The sequence below is a fragment of the Alternaria burnsii genome (assembly GCF_013036055.1).
Source record: "Alternaria burnsii strain CBS107.38 chromosome Unknown 710, whole genome shotgun sequence".
NCBI lineage: Eukaryota > Fungi > Ascomycota > Dothideomycetes > Pleosporales > Pleosporaceae > Alternaria > Alternaria burnsii.
In genome coordinates, this window is record NW_024066136.1 from 27778 (window position 1) to 45149 (window position 17372).

At 52.3% G+C, this 17372-nt stretch overlaps 4 protein-coding genes across 4 annotated transcripts; 2 read left to right on the forward strand and 2 right to left on the reverse strand.

Moving 5' to 3' along the window:
• Positions 1-1107: 1107 nt before the first annotated feature.
• On the forward strand, positions 1108-6777 carry GT037_011223 (uncharacterized protein; the record flags this gene model as incomplete). The annotated part of the gene is made up of 7 exons (XM_038936270.1): positions 1108-1349; positions 1410-1638; positions 1818-1901; positions 1941-2168; positions 2230-2374; positions 2438-6486; positions 6538-6777. The coding sequence occupies 7 exons, from the start codon at positions 1108-1110 to the stop codon at positions 6775-6777; spliced, it is 5217 nt and encodes a 1738-aa protein (XP_038781039.1).
• A 617-nt stretch (positions 6778-7394) lies between these two features.
• On the forward strand, positions 7395-8805 carry GT037_011224 (dihydroorotase; the record flags this gene model as incomplete). The annotated part of the gene is made up of 3 exons (XM_038936271.1): positions 7395-7529; positions 7722-7913; positions 8014-8805. The coding sequence occupies 3 exons, from the start codon at positions 7395-7397 to the stop codon at positions 8803-8805; spliced, it is 1119 nt and encodes a 372-aa protein (XP_038781040.1).
• A 143-nt stretch (positions 8806-8948) lies between these two features.
• Positions 8949-12836, reverse strand: GT037_011225 (uncharacterized protein; the record flags this gene model as incomplete). Its single annotated transcript, XM_038936272.1, has 1 exon — positions 8949-12836. The coding sequence occupies one exon, from the start codon at positions 12834-12836 to the stop codon at positions 8949-8951; it is 3888 nt and encodes a 1295-aa protein (XP_038781041.1).
• Positions 12837-13829: 993 nt separating this feature from the next.
• GT037_011226 (mfs general substrate transporter) lies at positions 13830-17166 on the reverse strand (the record flags this gene model as incomplete). Its single annotated transcript, XM_038936273.1, has 5 exons — positions 13830-14678; positions 14731-15232; positions 15533-16228; positions 16279-16803; positions 16853-17166. 5 exons carry the CDS (start codon positions 17164-17166, stop codon positions 13830-13832), a joined length of 2886 nt encoding a protein of 961 aa, XP_038781042.1.
• Between the last annotated feature and the right edge of the window lie 206 nt (positions 17167-17372).

The following is a 17372-nucleotide window of genomic DNA, read 5'->3' on the forward strand; positions in this document are numbered from 1 at the left end:
GATAGTTTGACTCGCAGATTCAATGTGAATACTAAATATGACTTCACCAAAGTTTGAAGGTTGCAAAGATATGTTGGCCGTATCAAATGATTCTTTCTCAATCCTGTGCATACATGAGTGGCATCGTTTGGGTTTCTTACCTCTAATATTATCGCGCACAACTGGATTGTAGCTTGGGTTATGATTCGGGTTATGATTTGGGTAATGAGCATATCTGACATAATCCTTACCTTTTTTCTTTCTCATCTTTGATAGCACTGGGATAGCTACATACAACACTTGCAGCCGCGGCGGTTCCCATGTACCACTCATGTGATTTAGCGGTGACCGTGGAGATTCGGAGATGAACATTCAAGCTCTGAGCAATTGAAAGCAGGCCAGCAATCCTGAATCGGTGTATAGAGCATATATCGTACTGAAAGTGGGGATGTTGCCAGCAGCCACAGCTTGGGGCGTCAGCAGTAACCAGGCTGAGATGTGCCCGCAGGTGCAGAATTCTTTGTGTCACCCACTAAATGATAACTCCATGCCCCCTTTACGCGTTTAAAGTGGGGGCGGATGCTGAGTTACATATTAATCGCTTACGCGACCACTTTCTCGCACGATTTCGAATCCAAGGTCACTGCCTACACTATACATTCTCGCAGCACAATTACAAGGGTACGAACAGGTATTTCAGCCGTCGACCGAATTTGAAGGACCTGAGGGTGCTGTAGGTCCAGCTAGATTCGGCATAGGCATCACATGTCACATGACTAGCCTTGGCAGGCCAAGCCTACAAATGGCGTGCCCCGGTCATCATGCACGTCAGCATCTAGCATAGATTGCGATACACACGACACACCTACCGAAACGCTCACATCACACGCTGACGAGTTTCCGCCCCCAACGGCCCCCGCTTAGGTATGACTAGACATAGACAGGGTTCCGCTGGTGTGAATGCCGTTGTGCTGCCCGCTGCACGCATGACTGCTACCATGTGATGAAAGTTGAGCTTGAAGGCGCACATCAGCCCCTCGCTTCGCGCTTTGCTGTTGCGATTTCCAGCACGACCACGCCTGTTGGATCGACTCCCATTCTGCGCGCGGGATTTGGATCGGGGAGAAAATGTCCAGCATCGCATCAGACCATGATGACCATTCTTCGGCTACATCATCATCATCGACAAGCGACGAGCACGACACGTCTCCTGCTGAAGATGTTGACCCCGCGCCAGGCACCAATGCCAGCGGGTGGTGGCCCAGAGTTGCAGTTGTGATTGATCCGGTTGTCGCAGAGGAGGAGGAAGGAAGCAGCGGCGACTATGGGCTTCAGGGCAAGGAAAATTATCCGTTTGCGAACGAATTCGAGTAGGTCAATCTGGCGAGACTTGTGCATCATTGGTGCATATCCATGTTCTGACCAAGCAGCGTTGTCACCATCCACGGTCTTCACGGCCACCGTGAGACAACTTGGCAAGCGCGGGATGAATCCAAACGAGAGACAGTCCGCGGACTGAAGGAATACGAGTACGACCTGGACTTCCGTTTGATGAATTATGGTTACGATGCTTTCAAGACGCTCTCGAAAGAGGGCATCAATAAGGAGGCATCAAAGTTACTGCGTACGGTTGCAGAGGCAAGGAATGCAAAAGACAAGGTATATACCTTTTGTGGGAAGGGAAGTGTGAGAGACGCAGGCGCGCACTTATTGATCATCTCCTTGTAGGATTGGTTCCGCCCGATTGTCTTCGTTTGCCATGATATCGGAGGCACGATTGTCAAACAAGTAACAAATGCCCTTCACATGGAAAGTGTCAGCCAAATGACTGCTTCTAGGCTTTGTATCAATCCGTCATGAATCCAGGATATGCCGACATCGCCGAGTCCACCAAATGGATTGTATTCAATCCCTTGAGGTCAGTCAGTCTTATGGTACTTGGCTAACGAACCGCGACTTAGATATTCATCGGCTATCCACACAGATGGCATAGCGTCTTCGATATGGAAGAGAAGATTGCACGGCTTCTCTTCTCGGGTCCAAAATTACCCAAGGGAAATTCGCTGCTTCAGATCAAAAGCCTCGCAAGGGCCGTCATCGATTGCAATCTCGCTTTCGTGGAGTCCAAGATTCTTCTAAAGACGGAGATCCTCAGTGTCCGATCTACCCTCACAGACCTAAATCAATGCGTAAGATGCAGTACACATGGCATGTCTGAACAATGTTGAGTTAACTCTTTGCATTTTCCAGATTTTCAATGAATTTGACACGACGCTTGCGACTGGATTTGTATATGGATACGAATTTCCTCAGCCTCATGCGGCTTTGGCCAGCGCAGAGCAGATTTCGGAGTTGAAATCGATGTTTGAAGAATTCAGAGATCAGCTCAAGCTAGGTAGGGTGAATCAAAGCTGTTGAGGGAGAAGATGATAGCAATGATTGAACTAACATTAATTAGATCAGGGAGCGGTGAAATTAGCAGAGGTATCATCATATATGAACGCACTCGTGGCACAGGCGCCTCCGGTCCGACCAATCCTATCCAAGCGATATCAGAGAAACCCTCTGGTTAACAACCAACAATACATCAACTGGCGGGAGAGCACTGATTCCAATGTCTTGATTATCCATAGGCAAAGCCCGAAGCCTTGGCTTTCTGGATTCGTCTTCGAAGATATAGTGAAGAATTCCTCAGGTGATGGAATTCGGAGCTACTTCTCATTTGATGGGGGCGATGACCGCTACAAGGATACACGTGCATTCCTTTCAACCATGGCCGCACAGTGGGTAAGGACGAAAAAGGTTCTCAAATCCGGCTTTGACTTTGAAAACGACATGTCTCGCTTTCTAGCACAGCGCACTCTTACTGAGGACGACTTGCTTCTGTTATTGAGCAGAGTTCGACACTTCTACAGTAAGGGAGAGATGGTGTTTGTGCTTGACAACCTGGATGAATGCTCGGACAAGCTCTCTTCGTTCTGGCGTTTGGCAGCCGAAATGTCAGAAACACGGGAGAAGCAATGGCAATTCCTGATCATGACCAAGTCGATAGACTCGCTCGATGAGTGGCTGAAGGGCTCGCCGACAATTGTACTCGAGGATGAATTCTCACTGGAAGATGTCGATCCCTGCGTCAGGGATGAGATTGACTACGCGTTGCATCAGCTTGATGCCAGATACGTATCAACACTATCAATCGGTAGATACCGAGACGATCTGTTGAGGAAATGCGGTAATGATGTTGGCCTGGCCCGGCTCCTCGTTCAAGATATCCAGAACAGCCCCTCTTTAGATGCTCTCACAAATGCCCTGGAAATGCTTCCAGAAGTGAATTTGGAAGTTTTCTTCCGGAACACTATGCGCGCCGTGCCGGAAGCCAAGCGCACTCTCGTGGCCAGGGCCATTACCTGGCTCGTATTTGCCTTTCGGCCCCTTAGTATTGGCGAACTGCGCTCGGTACTTGGCATATCTGAATCGACCCAAGATGCAGATGGTATGGGGGCAGTGAATGCGCTGACTGGCATCCCAATCTTTGATTTCTCCAACCCGCATGAGGTGCGCTTCCAACATGCAGAGCTAAAGAGTCTGATTCTTCATTGTGACAAGGAGGAGTGGTATCATGTCCAGGCGACTGCCCACGAAATGATGGCAGAAGCCTGCCTTGCATTCTTGGGCACCACTAGTGCCCATGATGCTTTGAACACGGTGTGCGAGGTTCGGCATGGTGTTCTGTCAACACCATGTGTCCGGCGCCGGGTAGATGTACCCACTTATGCTGTGTGCTACTGGGATCAGCACTATCGACTTGCGTCCAACAAGAGTCGTTTGACAACGCAAGTAGTGGAGTTTTTCAAGAGCAAGGCAGCGTTCCGGGGTTGGCAGATGGCACATTGGTTCGTGTCGAATCCGTTCTCTCGGGTGGATCGTACCTACGTTTGTCCGCTACCGCTCGTGGCTTCCATGGGCCTGGACGATGTATATGAGCGATGGATACAAGACAACGGCATGTCCGAAACCGAGCAAAAGCTGTGGCTTCCGTATGCTGTGGCCGAGGCGGCAAGAAACAGACATGGCAGTTTGGTGCTTCACTTGTTACGGTCAGTGGAGCTGGACAGGGCAACGGCCGAGTATGTGCTCGAAGCAGCTTGCTCGGGGGGAGACGAGGACGTGCTTGTGGATGTCATGTCGCACATTCGCAAGACGGCAGTGCCACCATTCAAATGGCCGGCCTTTGTCGTCCGCCGGGCGGCATGGAATGGCCATGCCAAGGTTGTGCAGGCGCTGATGGACGAGGGTGCCGACATCAGTGGCAGCGAGGGAGCGCAGTTTGGGCAATGCTCTCTGTATGTAGCAGCACGCAACGGCCACATCGAAGTGGTCAAGCTGGTGGCCATGCACGATGAAAGCCTTGTGACGGCGCGCGACGAGTATAACAATTCGGTGCTGGATGCGGCGGCCCTGTGGGGAAATGCCAACATGGTCAGACTGCTACTCGAGAAGGGCGCTCCCCCCAACGCAGACGACGGCGGAGCCATTAGCAGTGCATGTAGCGTAGGCGCGCATGCCGCCTTACGCGTGTTCCTCGAACACGGGGTGCAGACAGAAACGAAGGGCGATGGCGACACGTGGCCGCCGCTGCACACGGCTATCCAAAAAGGCGCGTGGCAGTGTGTTCAAGAGCTGCTTCGGTTTAAGAGCGACGCGAACCATGAATGCCCAGGCGGCACGCCGCTGGTATTTGCCGTCGAAGCAAAGCGGCTTGACATGGTGCAGCTGCTGGTGGAGCATGGGGCGGATGTGAACAAGCGGCATGACGAGCACATGGCGACGGCTCTGCAGACGGCTGTAAGCCAGGAGGGCGGGCTGGCCATGATGGAGTGGCTGGTGAACAAGGGTGCCGACGTCAACCTTCGCACGCCCGAGAGCTCTCCGCTGTTTGACGCGTGCCTGAAAGGTGACGTCGACATGGTACGGCTACTGCTCGACAAAGGCGCCAAGGTGAACGACGTGTGCAGCCAGTGGACGCCGCTGCATGGCGCATACAGGAGCGCCGACGTGACACGACTGTTGCTCGAGGCCGGCGCATCCGTTGATGAAGTCGTGGCCGGAAGCGAGCGCTCGCCGCTGTTCCTCGCGGCCGAATGGGGCCAGACGGACGTGGTGACGGTGTTGGTTGAGCACCATGCCGACGTCAACCTGCCCTATCGCCCTGCCGACGTAGATACGCTGTCCGGCTTCACGCCGCTGCTCGCTGCCCTCAAGGCCGGTCATGGCGACACGGCGCGCGTGCTGCTCGAGGCCGGCGCCGATACCAGCATCAAGCCAGCAAGCGGCATCCATCCCGTCTTGTACATGGGCACGACGGACCTGCTGCGCATGGTGCTTGAGTTCCAGCCTGACCTTGGCCTGGCCGACCGCGACGGCGACACGGCCCTCAACGCTGCCCTGGAACGCGACACCGTTCAGCTGGCCGACATGAAGCTGCTCGTCCATGCCGGCAGCAACGTCGACACCACCAACACGGCCGGCTCGACGCCACTGCACAAGGCCATTGACAAGGACAAGCTGGACATTGCGCGCTTCTTGCTCAATCGCGGCGCCAATGCCAATGCCCTCGCCCTCAACACCGGCGCCCCGTTGCACCTGGCCTGCTCCAAAGCCTCTCCAGCTGCCGTCCGCCTCTTGGTTGACGCCGGCGCCAATGTTAACCTCATCGCCTCCTACCATGGCTCACCAGCCCAGGCCGTCTGCGGCCGCTCGTTGGCTGTCGGTGTGGATGAGGAGAACGACGACGTAGAGCGCACGATACTTGAGGTCCTGCAATGCCTTGATTCCGACACCGCCACAATGAACGTCAACGCCACCGGCGGGCTCTACGGGTCGGCCCTAGCCGCCTGTAGCTACCGCGCCACGGCTCCAGTCCTGCAATTCCTACTCCGTCTCGGCGCGACGACGGACACGTGTGACCAGGCCGGCCGCTACCCCATTCACCTCGCCACCGTTAGACCTACCACGGCCAACTTTGCCGTCCTGCGTGACGCGAACGCCAATCTCTACGTACGTGACAACGCCGGTCGCACGCTGGTGCATTTCGCCATTGTGAGTGGGAATCTGGATCTGCTCCGTTGTGTGCTGCAGGCCACCAATGGCCTACTCCATGCACCCGATGCCGACGGCTGGACTCCGCTGCACTACGCCGCCAGAGGCACCTACTACCGCCACTCTGACCTAGTTGATCAGGACATGCGTGAACAGCGTAAGCATGAATTTGTCGTCTTCCTCATTGACCAGGGCGCCGATATCTGCGCTCTCACCGTTGGGCCTGATGGCAAGCAGTCATCGCCGCTCAAGCTGGCCAATTACCATGGTGCCAAGCAAAAGACTTTACACCTGTTGACGCCCCATAACAATGTCAACAACGACGCCATGGTATGGGATCAAATCTCTCACCAATCAAAAAAGGCCTTTGATGCATGGCCGACTATTTACTGCGATGGTTGTCTCTACGTAAGTCCAATCCTTTTTTTCTTTGTTTCTAACAAAGATACTCATGCCTAGTCACAGAAAGTCAGCGGCTTCCGCTACAAGTGCAGAGATTGCTGGGATTTCGATTTTTGCTACAAGTGCTATGCCAACAGACTTCTGCTGCACCCACATCACGAATGGAATACCATGGGCCAGGAGTTTGAAGACGAGCCAGATGCTCAATCCGAAGCCGCTAACCAAGACTCCGACAGCGATGACGACGACACAGACTCGGATAGTGATGATAGCTCTAGTAAGAAGTCCTCTACATAGAGAAAACAAAGAATGAATAAATGTCCTAGAACAACAAGTAGCATATCAAGATCACCAGTGGCTGCGATGAGGACGAATGCATAGCAAGAGTGGTCGTAGGCGAGATTTGTCAAGTTGCAGGAGATCTTTCAGCGGCCCAGGTAGCACTTCATGGATATAACGAAGTGCTTGGTGCCTATCATAGGCAAACTCTCAAAACGAGCTAGGAGCTCGGACGGTTATATCTGGCCTAAGGAAAGATTACTCAGGCTGAATGTGCATGCGCCTGAGCCGATCATAGTTTCGACGAGACAAAGAAAGATAGATGCCTGTCAGCAGAGATATCTCAGTTTAGAGTGATAAAACTAGTAGGTTAAAAAACAGCTTCCTGATGCAAACGATAGATTAGATTCATGTGTTGTATAGAAGTAACGTTTAGAACTTATTTCTTATTAGTATTATAAGTGTGTCGTTTGCGATTTGCATCTTCTATGGTACGATACTGTGATCGTTGTGCAGACGGTAGTGCATCCCGCTTCCGGACTAGTGCGGCTCCGCGCCCCGATCTCGCCAAAAAGCGGGCAATTTTCTAGCAGTAGTAACAACAACCCCACAAGCAGAGTTCCCTAAAGCCAAACATGGACTTCACCAAGTTGACCGAGATTGAGCTGCCAGCGGCTTTTGATGCCCACGTGCATCTCCGCGATGGCGAGATGTCGCAGCTCGTCACACCTACGATTCGCAAGGGTGGTGTGAATCAGGTGTATGTCATGGTAAGCTAGCGTCTTTTGCACAAACAATCTTTATACTCAAGTCAAGTCTCGATTCACGTCTTGGCCTACCTGTCTTGATCTATCTACTGCTTACCTCCTTGCGACATCTATTCTTGTTCTTATCTCTGGATTTCTCTTTCTTCACGAAATGCTTGTAGTGCTTCTCCAACTTTCACATGCTTACTACTATAGCCTAACCTCGTCCCACCCATCACGTCCGTGCAGCAATGTCTTGAGTACCGCGACCGTCTCCGGGCAATTGAACCGAATGTGGATTATCTGATGTCCTTGTATCTCCACGAAGACATTACACCTGAGGTGATTCGTGAAGCGAAGAAAGCGGGGATCACAGGTGTAAAGTCCTACCCAGCAGGTGTTACAACCGTACGTGCAACTCCCATCATCTATTTCCGACCAACGTAGCTATCAAATGCAAAACGATAGACACTGCACATGCGTGCATCGACCTAACCCATCGCCACAGAACTCTTCCTCCGGCGTCCTCGACTACGAGACCTTCTACCCTGTCTTCGAGGAAATGGAAAAACAAAACATGGTCCTCAACCTCCACGGCGAAGTCCCATCCACACCAGCCGGCACCCACGTCTCATCAACCAAAGACACAAAGACAGGCGCCATTACTATCCTCAACGCCGAACCCGCCTTCCTACCTACTTTCATCTCCCTGCACAAGCGCTTCCCCAAACTCCGCATCATCCTCGAGCACTGCAGCACCGCCGCCGCTCTAGATGCAGTCCGTTCCTGTGGCCCCTCGGTGTCTGGTACTATTACCGCGCACCACCTTAGTCTCATCATTGATGATTGGGCGGGCGACCCATTCTGTTTCTGCAAGCCTGTTGCTAAGACGCCCGAGGATCGTGACGCGTTACTCCGCGCTGTTGTGCAGAGCAATGGGAAATTTTACCTAGGGACGGATTCGGCGCCGCATCCACGGGGCAAGAAGAGGGGTGAGGATAAGGTTGCTGCGGGTGTGTTCACCCAACCGTATGCGCTGGGATACGTATTGGATGCGCTTCAGACGGGGATTGAGAGGGGAGTCATCAAGGAGAGTGAAGTGACCAAGGAGGTTCTTGAGGGTTTCTTTGGGGTGTGGGGAAGGAAGTTTTACCAGGTTGAGGAAAAGAGGGGAGAGAAGGTCGTTTTGAGGAAGGGTGGGGAGAAGGTCTTGGACGTGTTGAAGAAGGAGGGTGGCGGAGATGTAGAGGTTGTGCCTTTCAGGAAGGGTGAAATGACCTGGAGTGTTGAGTGGAAGTGAGCGTCTGCCCCAACATCGACATCTCGAAAATTCATATCTACAGAGGTCTATGTCAAGCCTGTAATTTAGTTCTCGAATACAAGACGTGGTAACGAAGCGTATCGCCTGGCTGAGCCATAACTAACAAAAGTCCCTCACGTGTGTCAGACTCTTCCATCCCCCCTCTTATGTGTCTCTGACTCTGGTTTCTTGTTCCACTTGTTTGGGACAAATTCCACGGACAATCCTGAATGACGAGTTTGACGAGTTTTTGATGAGCTAGTCGAACTTCCTCTGCTATGCCGATGTGAGAATACATGATTTCTACTACTATTCTCTGCCTCACTAGCAGTGGAATTGTCCAACGATGGCGTTTCCCTGACACGCAGCTGTTTCCGGGGTCGCTCCTCGCACAGATGGCTCTCGCTTTCCGTGGTGCTGTCTTCTATGCCATCTTCTCGATTGCGCTTGATTGACGTTGGTATCATAGCCGGTCCAGAAGATGCCATGGTTGACAACGATAGTCTACCGATGCTGGAAGTCAGACTTTTGGAAAGACGGGAAAAGAAGCCAGTACTCTGTTGATCGCAGCTACTAGGCTGTGAGACCGTATGGGCTTGTATAAACTCATGTGCGGGTCCATCTGATAGATTTGCGTCCTCCTCGGACGGTGTCAAACTGCTCTTATTATCTTGCATGGTCTCGACGATTTGCGGTTTTCTAGGCATCATGACTACCCGTTTAGTACTCTCGTTGCGCTGTTCCTTCGGAAGTGGTGGTCCTTTGGGTACGATGGGTTGGGAATCGGCCTTGAAACTGATACCCTGATCTGGCTTGACCGCGGTATCGCTGGGAAAATCGATCATCTCCTTAGAGGTTTGTGTTGTCCCGTTCGCCGTGAATCCTGAGTCGTTCTTCTGAACAGCTCGAAGTAAAGCTAATCCAATTGCGAAAGCAACCTTACGGTCTACTCCATTCCCAATGATCTTATATTGCTCGATAAGACTGCCGATGATCGGCTCTTGATCCATATAACCTTGCGTACGACGAGCTTCTAACACAGTAATTGATCGATGTTGGTCCCAATGTAATAATGCGCCGGCGCGAGAATTATTAACAGCAAGACCCGTCGTGAGACATGGTACCAGACCCTTCGCTTTGATCCTCCTGTAGGCCCTTCCGGCCTCGGTCCGTAGATCCTTTAATAGCGTCGGAATGAGGCCGCTTTGATCGGCTTCTCTGTAACCACAGCCCGGTGGTTGTGTCGGAATGCATTTAACAAGTGCTCGTTGTTTGCGTGTGGGGATTCTCGGCACTCTATGGTCTGGAAACGGAATGCAGGTCTGAATGACGCCGGTTCCAATATTAGGCAACTCATCACTCACAGTCGATGCAGGTACATATGTAAAGGGTGTAGGGTAGTACTCTCGTTCACCAAATCGCTCCCCATTGGGTAGACGACCAAGGCTTTTCCCAGCAGTTTCCTCTAATGGTCGAGCATGAGTGTGCCACGGCTGCGCTATCGGTTCGAGGCCTGGTGCTGCTATAGTAAGGATCAACCGTGAGCGTTGTTGCGCACTACCATAGCTCCATGCATCCATAATGTACTGGTTGCACTGGTAGCCCATTGAAACAAGACAAGCAACCACCTGTGATAACACATTCTGATCTTCGTATCCAACACGCGTTGATGCCATATTGACCACGTTCTCGAGGACACCGTACAACGGCCGATATAGATCGACGTACGAACAAAACGTAGTGATGTGCGATGCGTTACGCAGTGACTGCTCACCGAAAGGATCCCGCTGAAGAAGTGAGAACCCAGGACATGGGGATCCGGCCGCGATGAAGTCGACTTCTCCAATTTGAGGTACGACTTTCGGTTTATTACCCTTCAGAGCTGCATTGAAGTGATCGTCGACGTAACCACAAAACAAATACATCGCCTCTGGGTTTTTCGAGTTCGCTCGTTGAGTATGGATGGCATATTTGCTGAGGTCAACAGCAGAGTTGAAGACGACTGCACCACCTTCTTCAAGACCTCGATCGAGAGAGCCTCCTCCACTGAATATGCTCATACCTCGCAAGGGTTGAGAGCAAGTCATATCGGGGCCTTCGTGGAAACTGCTTGGCAGACTGCGCAGGAAGACGAGGCTCTTCCCCTGCCCCTTAGCGATTATTCCCATAGCTAGAAACCAAAGATCACCTGCACCACTACGATTGTATGTGAATGGCAGGAAACCATTTACAACGTCGGACTTGGAAACAAACTTGATGTGGCAGCGCCTCTGGATACGAGATATGGCCACCACCTCATATTCGTCGGTAAGCACGAGCTCATTTGGGGTGAGATCGACTCGCCCAGCCTTTATTGCCAGCTCTTCGCAGTCACGCTTTAGTCTTAGTAGTTTGCGTATCGTGATCATTTTGTTCGCGTGGTTGATATGCTGAACGACGACGGGATCCAGGATTTCAGTGTTGTGCAATGACCTTGCCATGTATACCGTGTCGCCGCGGTGGAGGGTCTCTTCAGGCGTAGGTCTTAGACATGCACAAGTCATATGTGCAGAGTGAAGGGTTACAAAGGCGCTGTCCTGAGTAACGTACGTCTGGCGGATGAAGAAGTGGTTGGTGTCAATCGTAGTTGGCGACCAGTCTACGTCGTACCTTCCCTTAATGTCAGTAGACAATAATTCTCCCTCGGTACAGTTGCAGTTGTCGGATAAGAAGACCTCGTTCTCATAAGGATACCTGGCTATGGAGATGTTGGTCTCCTGACATCGATAGATCCATAGCACGAATAACTTCTGAACTCCGTTTTTTAGAAGCTCCGTTGCCTGGACGTAGGCAAGCCAGTCCCAGTTTGTATTACGCCAGACCCTAGAGTCTGTCTCATCCGGAGTTAGTGCAACAACGTCGCCTACCCTTACTGGTGAGTTGCCGTACGGTTCACAGACGTTTGGCCGTGTTGTAGTCGTCTGTTGTACTGATCTACGTTTGGCGAAACTAAGTTTGCGCTTCCTATGCTCCTGTTCGATGGCGATATTCTCTCTCGGCCGATGCTTTCGTAGTTGCCTACCGAAATACATATCTTTGAAGCAACTAAACACTTCAGGCGTAGCGATGGTATGCTTGATAACCTCCTCTTGGGGTTCGATAGCTGTCAAATCTTTTGCTATACATTCGCTCCATAGTGGATGCGCTAGCAGCTGTTTCGAGTTTGGGAGGTTAAAAGCCTGATTGTAAAAGTACTCGATATATGCGTTGACGCCAACGCGAAAGTCAGTCTGGTGTCTGAAGGCACGGTGCCATCGTTCGAAGTCTGAGCATTGTGCGAATCGTTGCGTCATCATCCACTTATGGAAATCCTCGCGAAAGTGGTGGAGTCCCACACTGCCCGCCGACTCCAGGTAGTCTATCACATGCTTTCCCAATTGCGCAACCCAAAGGAATGATTTATGGAATTCCCTGTAACCTAGGGCGGCTTTGTTGAGTCTGTACCAGATGTCATACACCGTATCTTTTGCTGCGAGAGTTGATTGTATGTAAGTTGTGACGCTGGCAGTCTCTGAGTCTCCGTAACCCTCAATAGAAGTGTCCTCAATGGGCACAGCGTGCACAAAATGCTTAGTGGTGCCTAAGCATATGAAGCCGTCAAAACAAAGCTTCTTAGTGAGAGGAATCTCGAGGTAGTGGAGGCTGATCAATTCATATGCCCTCTTATCACTGTCTGGTGTTCGGTATATCTCGAAATCTTGTAGATCCACGATAAGAAGCTTCTTCACTGGATCGCGCTCATCTTGGACAGGCTGTCGGGAGTGTCGGTTCCACTCAGTCTTCAGTTCTCGTAGGGCCTCAGCCTCAAGCGTTACGGGTACTGGTGGTGACCAATTGGCCACATGCGATCGTGCGAAGTCGCTAGTCGTCGTCGACGGGCGGATAGTTGGATGGCTTCGACGTGTTTTGTTCTCGCTCTGTGCGCCTTGCCGCCGCATTGAAGAGTCTGGTGTCGATATAATGATGCTGTCTTTGGTAAGGGCAGGTGGCATTATCTTTGCGGACTTGGTGTGTAGGCAATCCAGGCGCGCTCTACAGCGGTGAAGGATGGCTGAACGCTGGAAAGGACGTGTTGAGCTCCGAATTAGGCCGCAGCCATATTTTTTCAGTCAAGGTGAAAGCGCGGGTGACGGTTGAACGGTGAAATCCAGCTCTTGCAACGATTGAGTGTGCAACCAACAAAGGACTCAGGACGCCTCACAGTCAAACTGTAGACAAAGACGATATAACACCAGATCAAACTCACGGTGTGAGACGAAATTCAAGCATTTTCTCAGTGGATCAGAACAAGTGGCGAGTGTCGTATTCAGGATGTGGTAGCGACATCTGGAGGTAGCAGGCAGCGGTGCCTCACCAAGGCAAGCGCACCAGCCACCTGCTCACGAAGAGGCAGGAGGGACGTGATCATCGCATTAGGGAATTTATCATCGATCGGTGATTACGGTCGTTCTCGAATAGCTTGCACCGAGATTCCGAGATACACGGTTTCTTGCGATGGAGATGGGTTGATGGATATAGGTGAGCTGGAGCAATGGTTACCCTAGCACGTGCACGTCCACAGGTGATTGCAGCCTGCAGCGTCCCCCAAAAGCCGACGAACAGTGGGGGCTTTACCTTTACTATGTGTATGTAAATAGCACATGTCAACGACTAGAGGAATATCACAGGTAAAGCTATTGTTCTTACTAGCGACTATCACATGATGAGCGTGATGCTCGTTCACAAGTACAACGATGGCTTTTACCTGCTATTTCAGATCAATATACGACAAACAATCGCATGACAAGCGTGCTAGATCTATCCGAAAGAACAACACGATGCTAAACATTGTGAAGATAGAGATTCTAATGCTAGTATTTCATGCCCGGCACAAGCTCCCCAGGTTCATACATACGCCCCACTCGAAACGCCTCTCCATGAACGCCTTTACCACCATGTATTGTAGAACTGTGATATCAGAAATTTTCCCTCCAACGATAATCAGGCTAATCATGTTTTGGCGCATAATCCCAAATATGACTCGAATCCCAAGATTCCGTCTCCTCTTTCCTCGCCTTGGGATCTTCACCCCTCTTCTTCGCGTCCTCTCTCAGGGTATCCAATTCGCGGTCCTGCGCCGAGACCTCAGTCCTAAGCGCAGTAATCTTCGCAATCTCCTCTTGGGTAAACGCGGGATCCTCGCCATTCTTCTTCGCCTCTTCCTCCCTTTTGTTGAACTTGTCCAGTTCTGTAAACTTTTCATTTCGCGCGTCCTGTTTCTTGAAGTAATCGTTGAATTTGTCCTGGCCGCCGAAACAGATGCCGTAGCCGTCGCAGTAACACGTGTTCATGGCCGGACAATGCACTTCATGGCCTGTGAAGATGTAATGCCATATATACTCGAAGATGCGGCCGGAAAACTGGTCGTCCATGCCCGTTGTGAGGAGCCACTTGCGGTAGTGAATAAAGCGCTCAATGGGCACTTCCTGTATGCGCTGCCGCGACACGGCGAATTGCGCGCAGCAGATGCCGGAAATGGAAGGCGGGATGGGAGCACCAGGGTGGATCTCCTCCCAGATGTTGCGCCGCCAGTAGATCTCCTCGGGCTTGTGGAAGAAGTCAAAGTCGCCGCCGGGGCGGTCCATGTGGATCCAGTCCGGGCAGCCCGGGTCGTGGTGGCAGCGGACGTTCATGTAGCCCATGCGTGCAACGCGCTCGTGGTTGAGGCGCTTGATCATCTGCGCGGCGTCGAGGCCCAAGAGCATGTTGTTGTGCCAGGCGTGGCGGTGGGCGTGCATGAAGATGGAGGTATCGGGGAGGTCGTCATAGTGGTCGATGATGTAGGAGAGGTAGACCTGGTGGGTGGGTTAGAATGTGGCCGTCTATGTGCCAGAGATGCAAACGTACCATGGCCTCGCGGCCCTTGTTCTTGGGGATCTTGTGCTCGGCATTGGGGTTGTCGACTTCGTAGACGACAAGCGGTGCATCGGGTATCTCAGCGGCCATCCAGCTAATGTCCTCCTTCTGTGTCTTGGGCACGACAATCTTGAATGTGTAGTTGCTGCCGGGCGGCTTCTTCTCGCCGTCGCTGAAGCGCAGCGGCAGGCCAAAGTCGAGTGGGTCGCCGCGCAATGAGGGCCGGTGTTGGTTTGTGGAGGCGCCAGATTTCCATGTTGGAATCGACGAGCCTGCGCCGGGCACCGTGTGGAGATACCACCAGACGAGGCAGACGGCGACGAAGAGGGAGACGAGTGGAATGATCCTCGGTGGTCCGCTGAGCATCTTGACGGGTACACGGCAGCCTTTCACCGCATTGATGGTTGTGGAGAGGTGTTCGAGACCGTGGTGAGGATCATTGCGCGGGAAGCAAGCGGCGCCGGGGTCGTCAACGTCGTCAGCTCTGCCTCGACTTACGGTGGAGCATCCCGTACTCAGTTGCGCGTCACTGGCGAGCCCGAAACCCGCATCCTTGCATTAAACTCTCACTAGCCCTGGACCACAGCCTGGAACCAAGCCTTTTCACCACCACCGTCCCGTGCAGTGCAACACTTGGCAGGGGAACTCCAACTTCAATTACTACAACTCAGCTACCATTTCCCTACTCTGTCCTCTGCATCATGTTTACTCCCTCTTCATCCCCACCCGCCCAATTCCCCTCAGCCCCCATCCCAACAGCAGCCCCGTGGCACAGCTCAATGCAAACAGATACCAGAACGCCGCCCGGAACCCCTCCATGAGCGCTGCAGGGCTCTCTTTCTCAACGTAGACCGAGTGCTCGGTAACACTAGACGCAATGACAGCACTGGTCGCTAGGCCTACGCTTTTCCCAATCTGCGCTACTGTGTTGAAAACTCCGCCCGCAAGGCCCTGCGTCCGGGCCGGAAACACTGATGTAATGACGAGGTTAGAAACTGTGAATAGAGCGTCCGCGCCGATGGGGTTGAAGAAGACAGAAAGGAAGGCACAGCTCCAGTAAGACCACTCCGGCTGTATGATGCACATAAGCAGTCCGCCAAGAGTAGTACAGAACAGCCCCACGGCTACCGCCCAGTCAGCGCGCACCCGGTGCGCGATCAGGCCCATTGCGACATTGGCGAGAGCTCCAGCTACAGGTCCGGGCAGGAACCGGATCGACGTCTGGATCGCGGATAGCTTTTGGACGTTCTGGAAGAAGAGAGTGTGATATGATTCCACAGCATTGAAAGTCCCCCACGTGATGAAAACACCGATACAGATGATGCTGAAGATTCGGTTGCGCCAAAGCGAATTGGGGATGATGGCGGGCCGGCCCAGTCGCTCCTGCCGGCCGACCCAGAAGATGAAAGCAGGAATGAGAGTGATTGCAGTGATCAGCAGACCAAGCGTGGTAGGCTCTTGAATCTTGGCAGTCTCTTCGGAGATCAGACTGGATATGTTAGTTTCCAGTTTCAGTTTCAGAGGCAAGACACCACTTACGCGAAGCAATATGAGAGCAGCGCCAATGACGCACTTCCGAACAGAATGCCTACCCAGTCTATGTCGCTCTTCAGGCGGGACCAGACATGCGGCAGCTTGTTGTCGACTTTTGGCAAGCCAAACAAGCCAAGGACGAAGACAATGGTGTTGGCGATGGCACTGATGTGGAAACCCCATCGCCATCCGATGGTATCAGCGAAGATACCTCCAAGTACAAGTCCAAAAGAAAAACCTATGGGTTGACCACCGCCCATGGACGCAAATGCAATGTTTCTGCTCTTGCCTTCAGGAAAAGTACTGGTGATGATACTGACTGCTGAGGGAAGGCAGAAGGAAATCGCGATGCCTGCAAAGGCGCGAAAGACAATGAGCTGTGTCCCTGTCTGTGCCAATCCACATGCCAGTGTAAACGCAGACTGCAAGAGACAACCTGTCAGGTACATGGGCCGTGAACCAACGACATCGGCAACCGATCCGAGAAGGAGAAGAGTACAACCACATGTCAAGGCGTAGATAGAGATCGGCCTGGTGTGCGTCAGCATGTGCGTACGGGACAGCACGTAATCGTAGGTACCATAAGAGCACACTGGGTGCCAGCTCCAGCTCACGTGCAACTGTGGGTAGAGTAACAGTCATAACACCAGAAAGCATGGAGCTGACGAGTGTAACACACACGACCGTTACCAATACGATGGCTGTTGTTCCTTTGCCTGGACCATCCCGCTGTTCGGCAGCGAAGGTTTCAGGAGATTCATGGATAGGTCGTAGATCATCAGCGATGGACGGCGTGTCTTTGATCTTTGTGGCGCCAAGTGGTTTGGCTGCGAGGGCTGGGGTGGTTGTCTCATGGTAGTCCACAAGTTCAATTGACGTTGCTGTTTGCGACATGTTGAAAAGGGTAGGTGCAATACTCAGACAGAGACGTTTAGAGCACCGCGAACATCTATACTATTTATCTTACTGGCGAGTCCCTACTAGTCGGAGATACTAGTTAACATAGAGCATGACGCTGTTGACATGGGCTACGCCCTACGCCCACGTATTACCCTTTGCCGGGTGTGAGATGACTGATTGGTCCAAGAAGTCACTAGTTC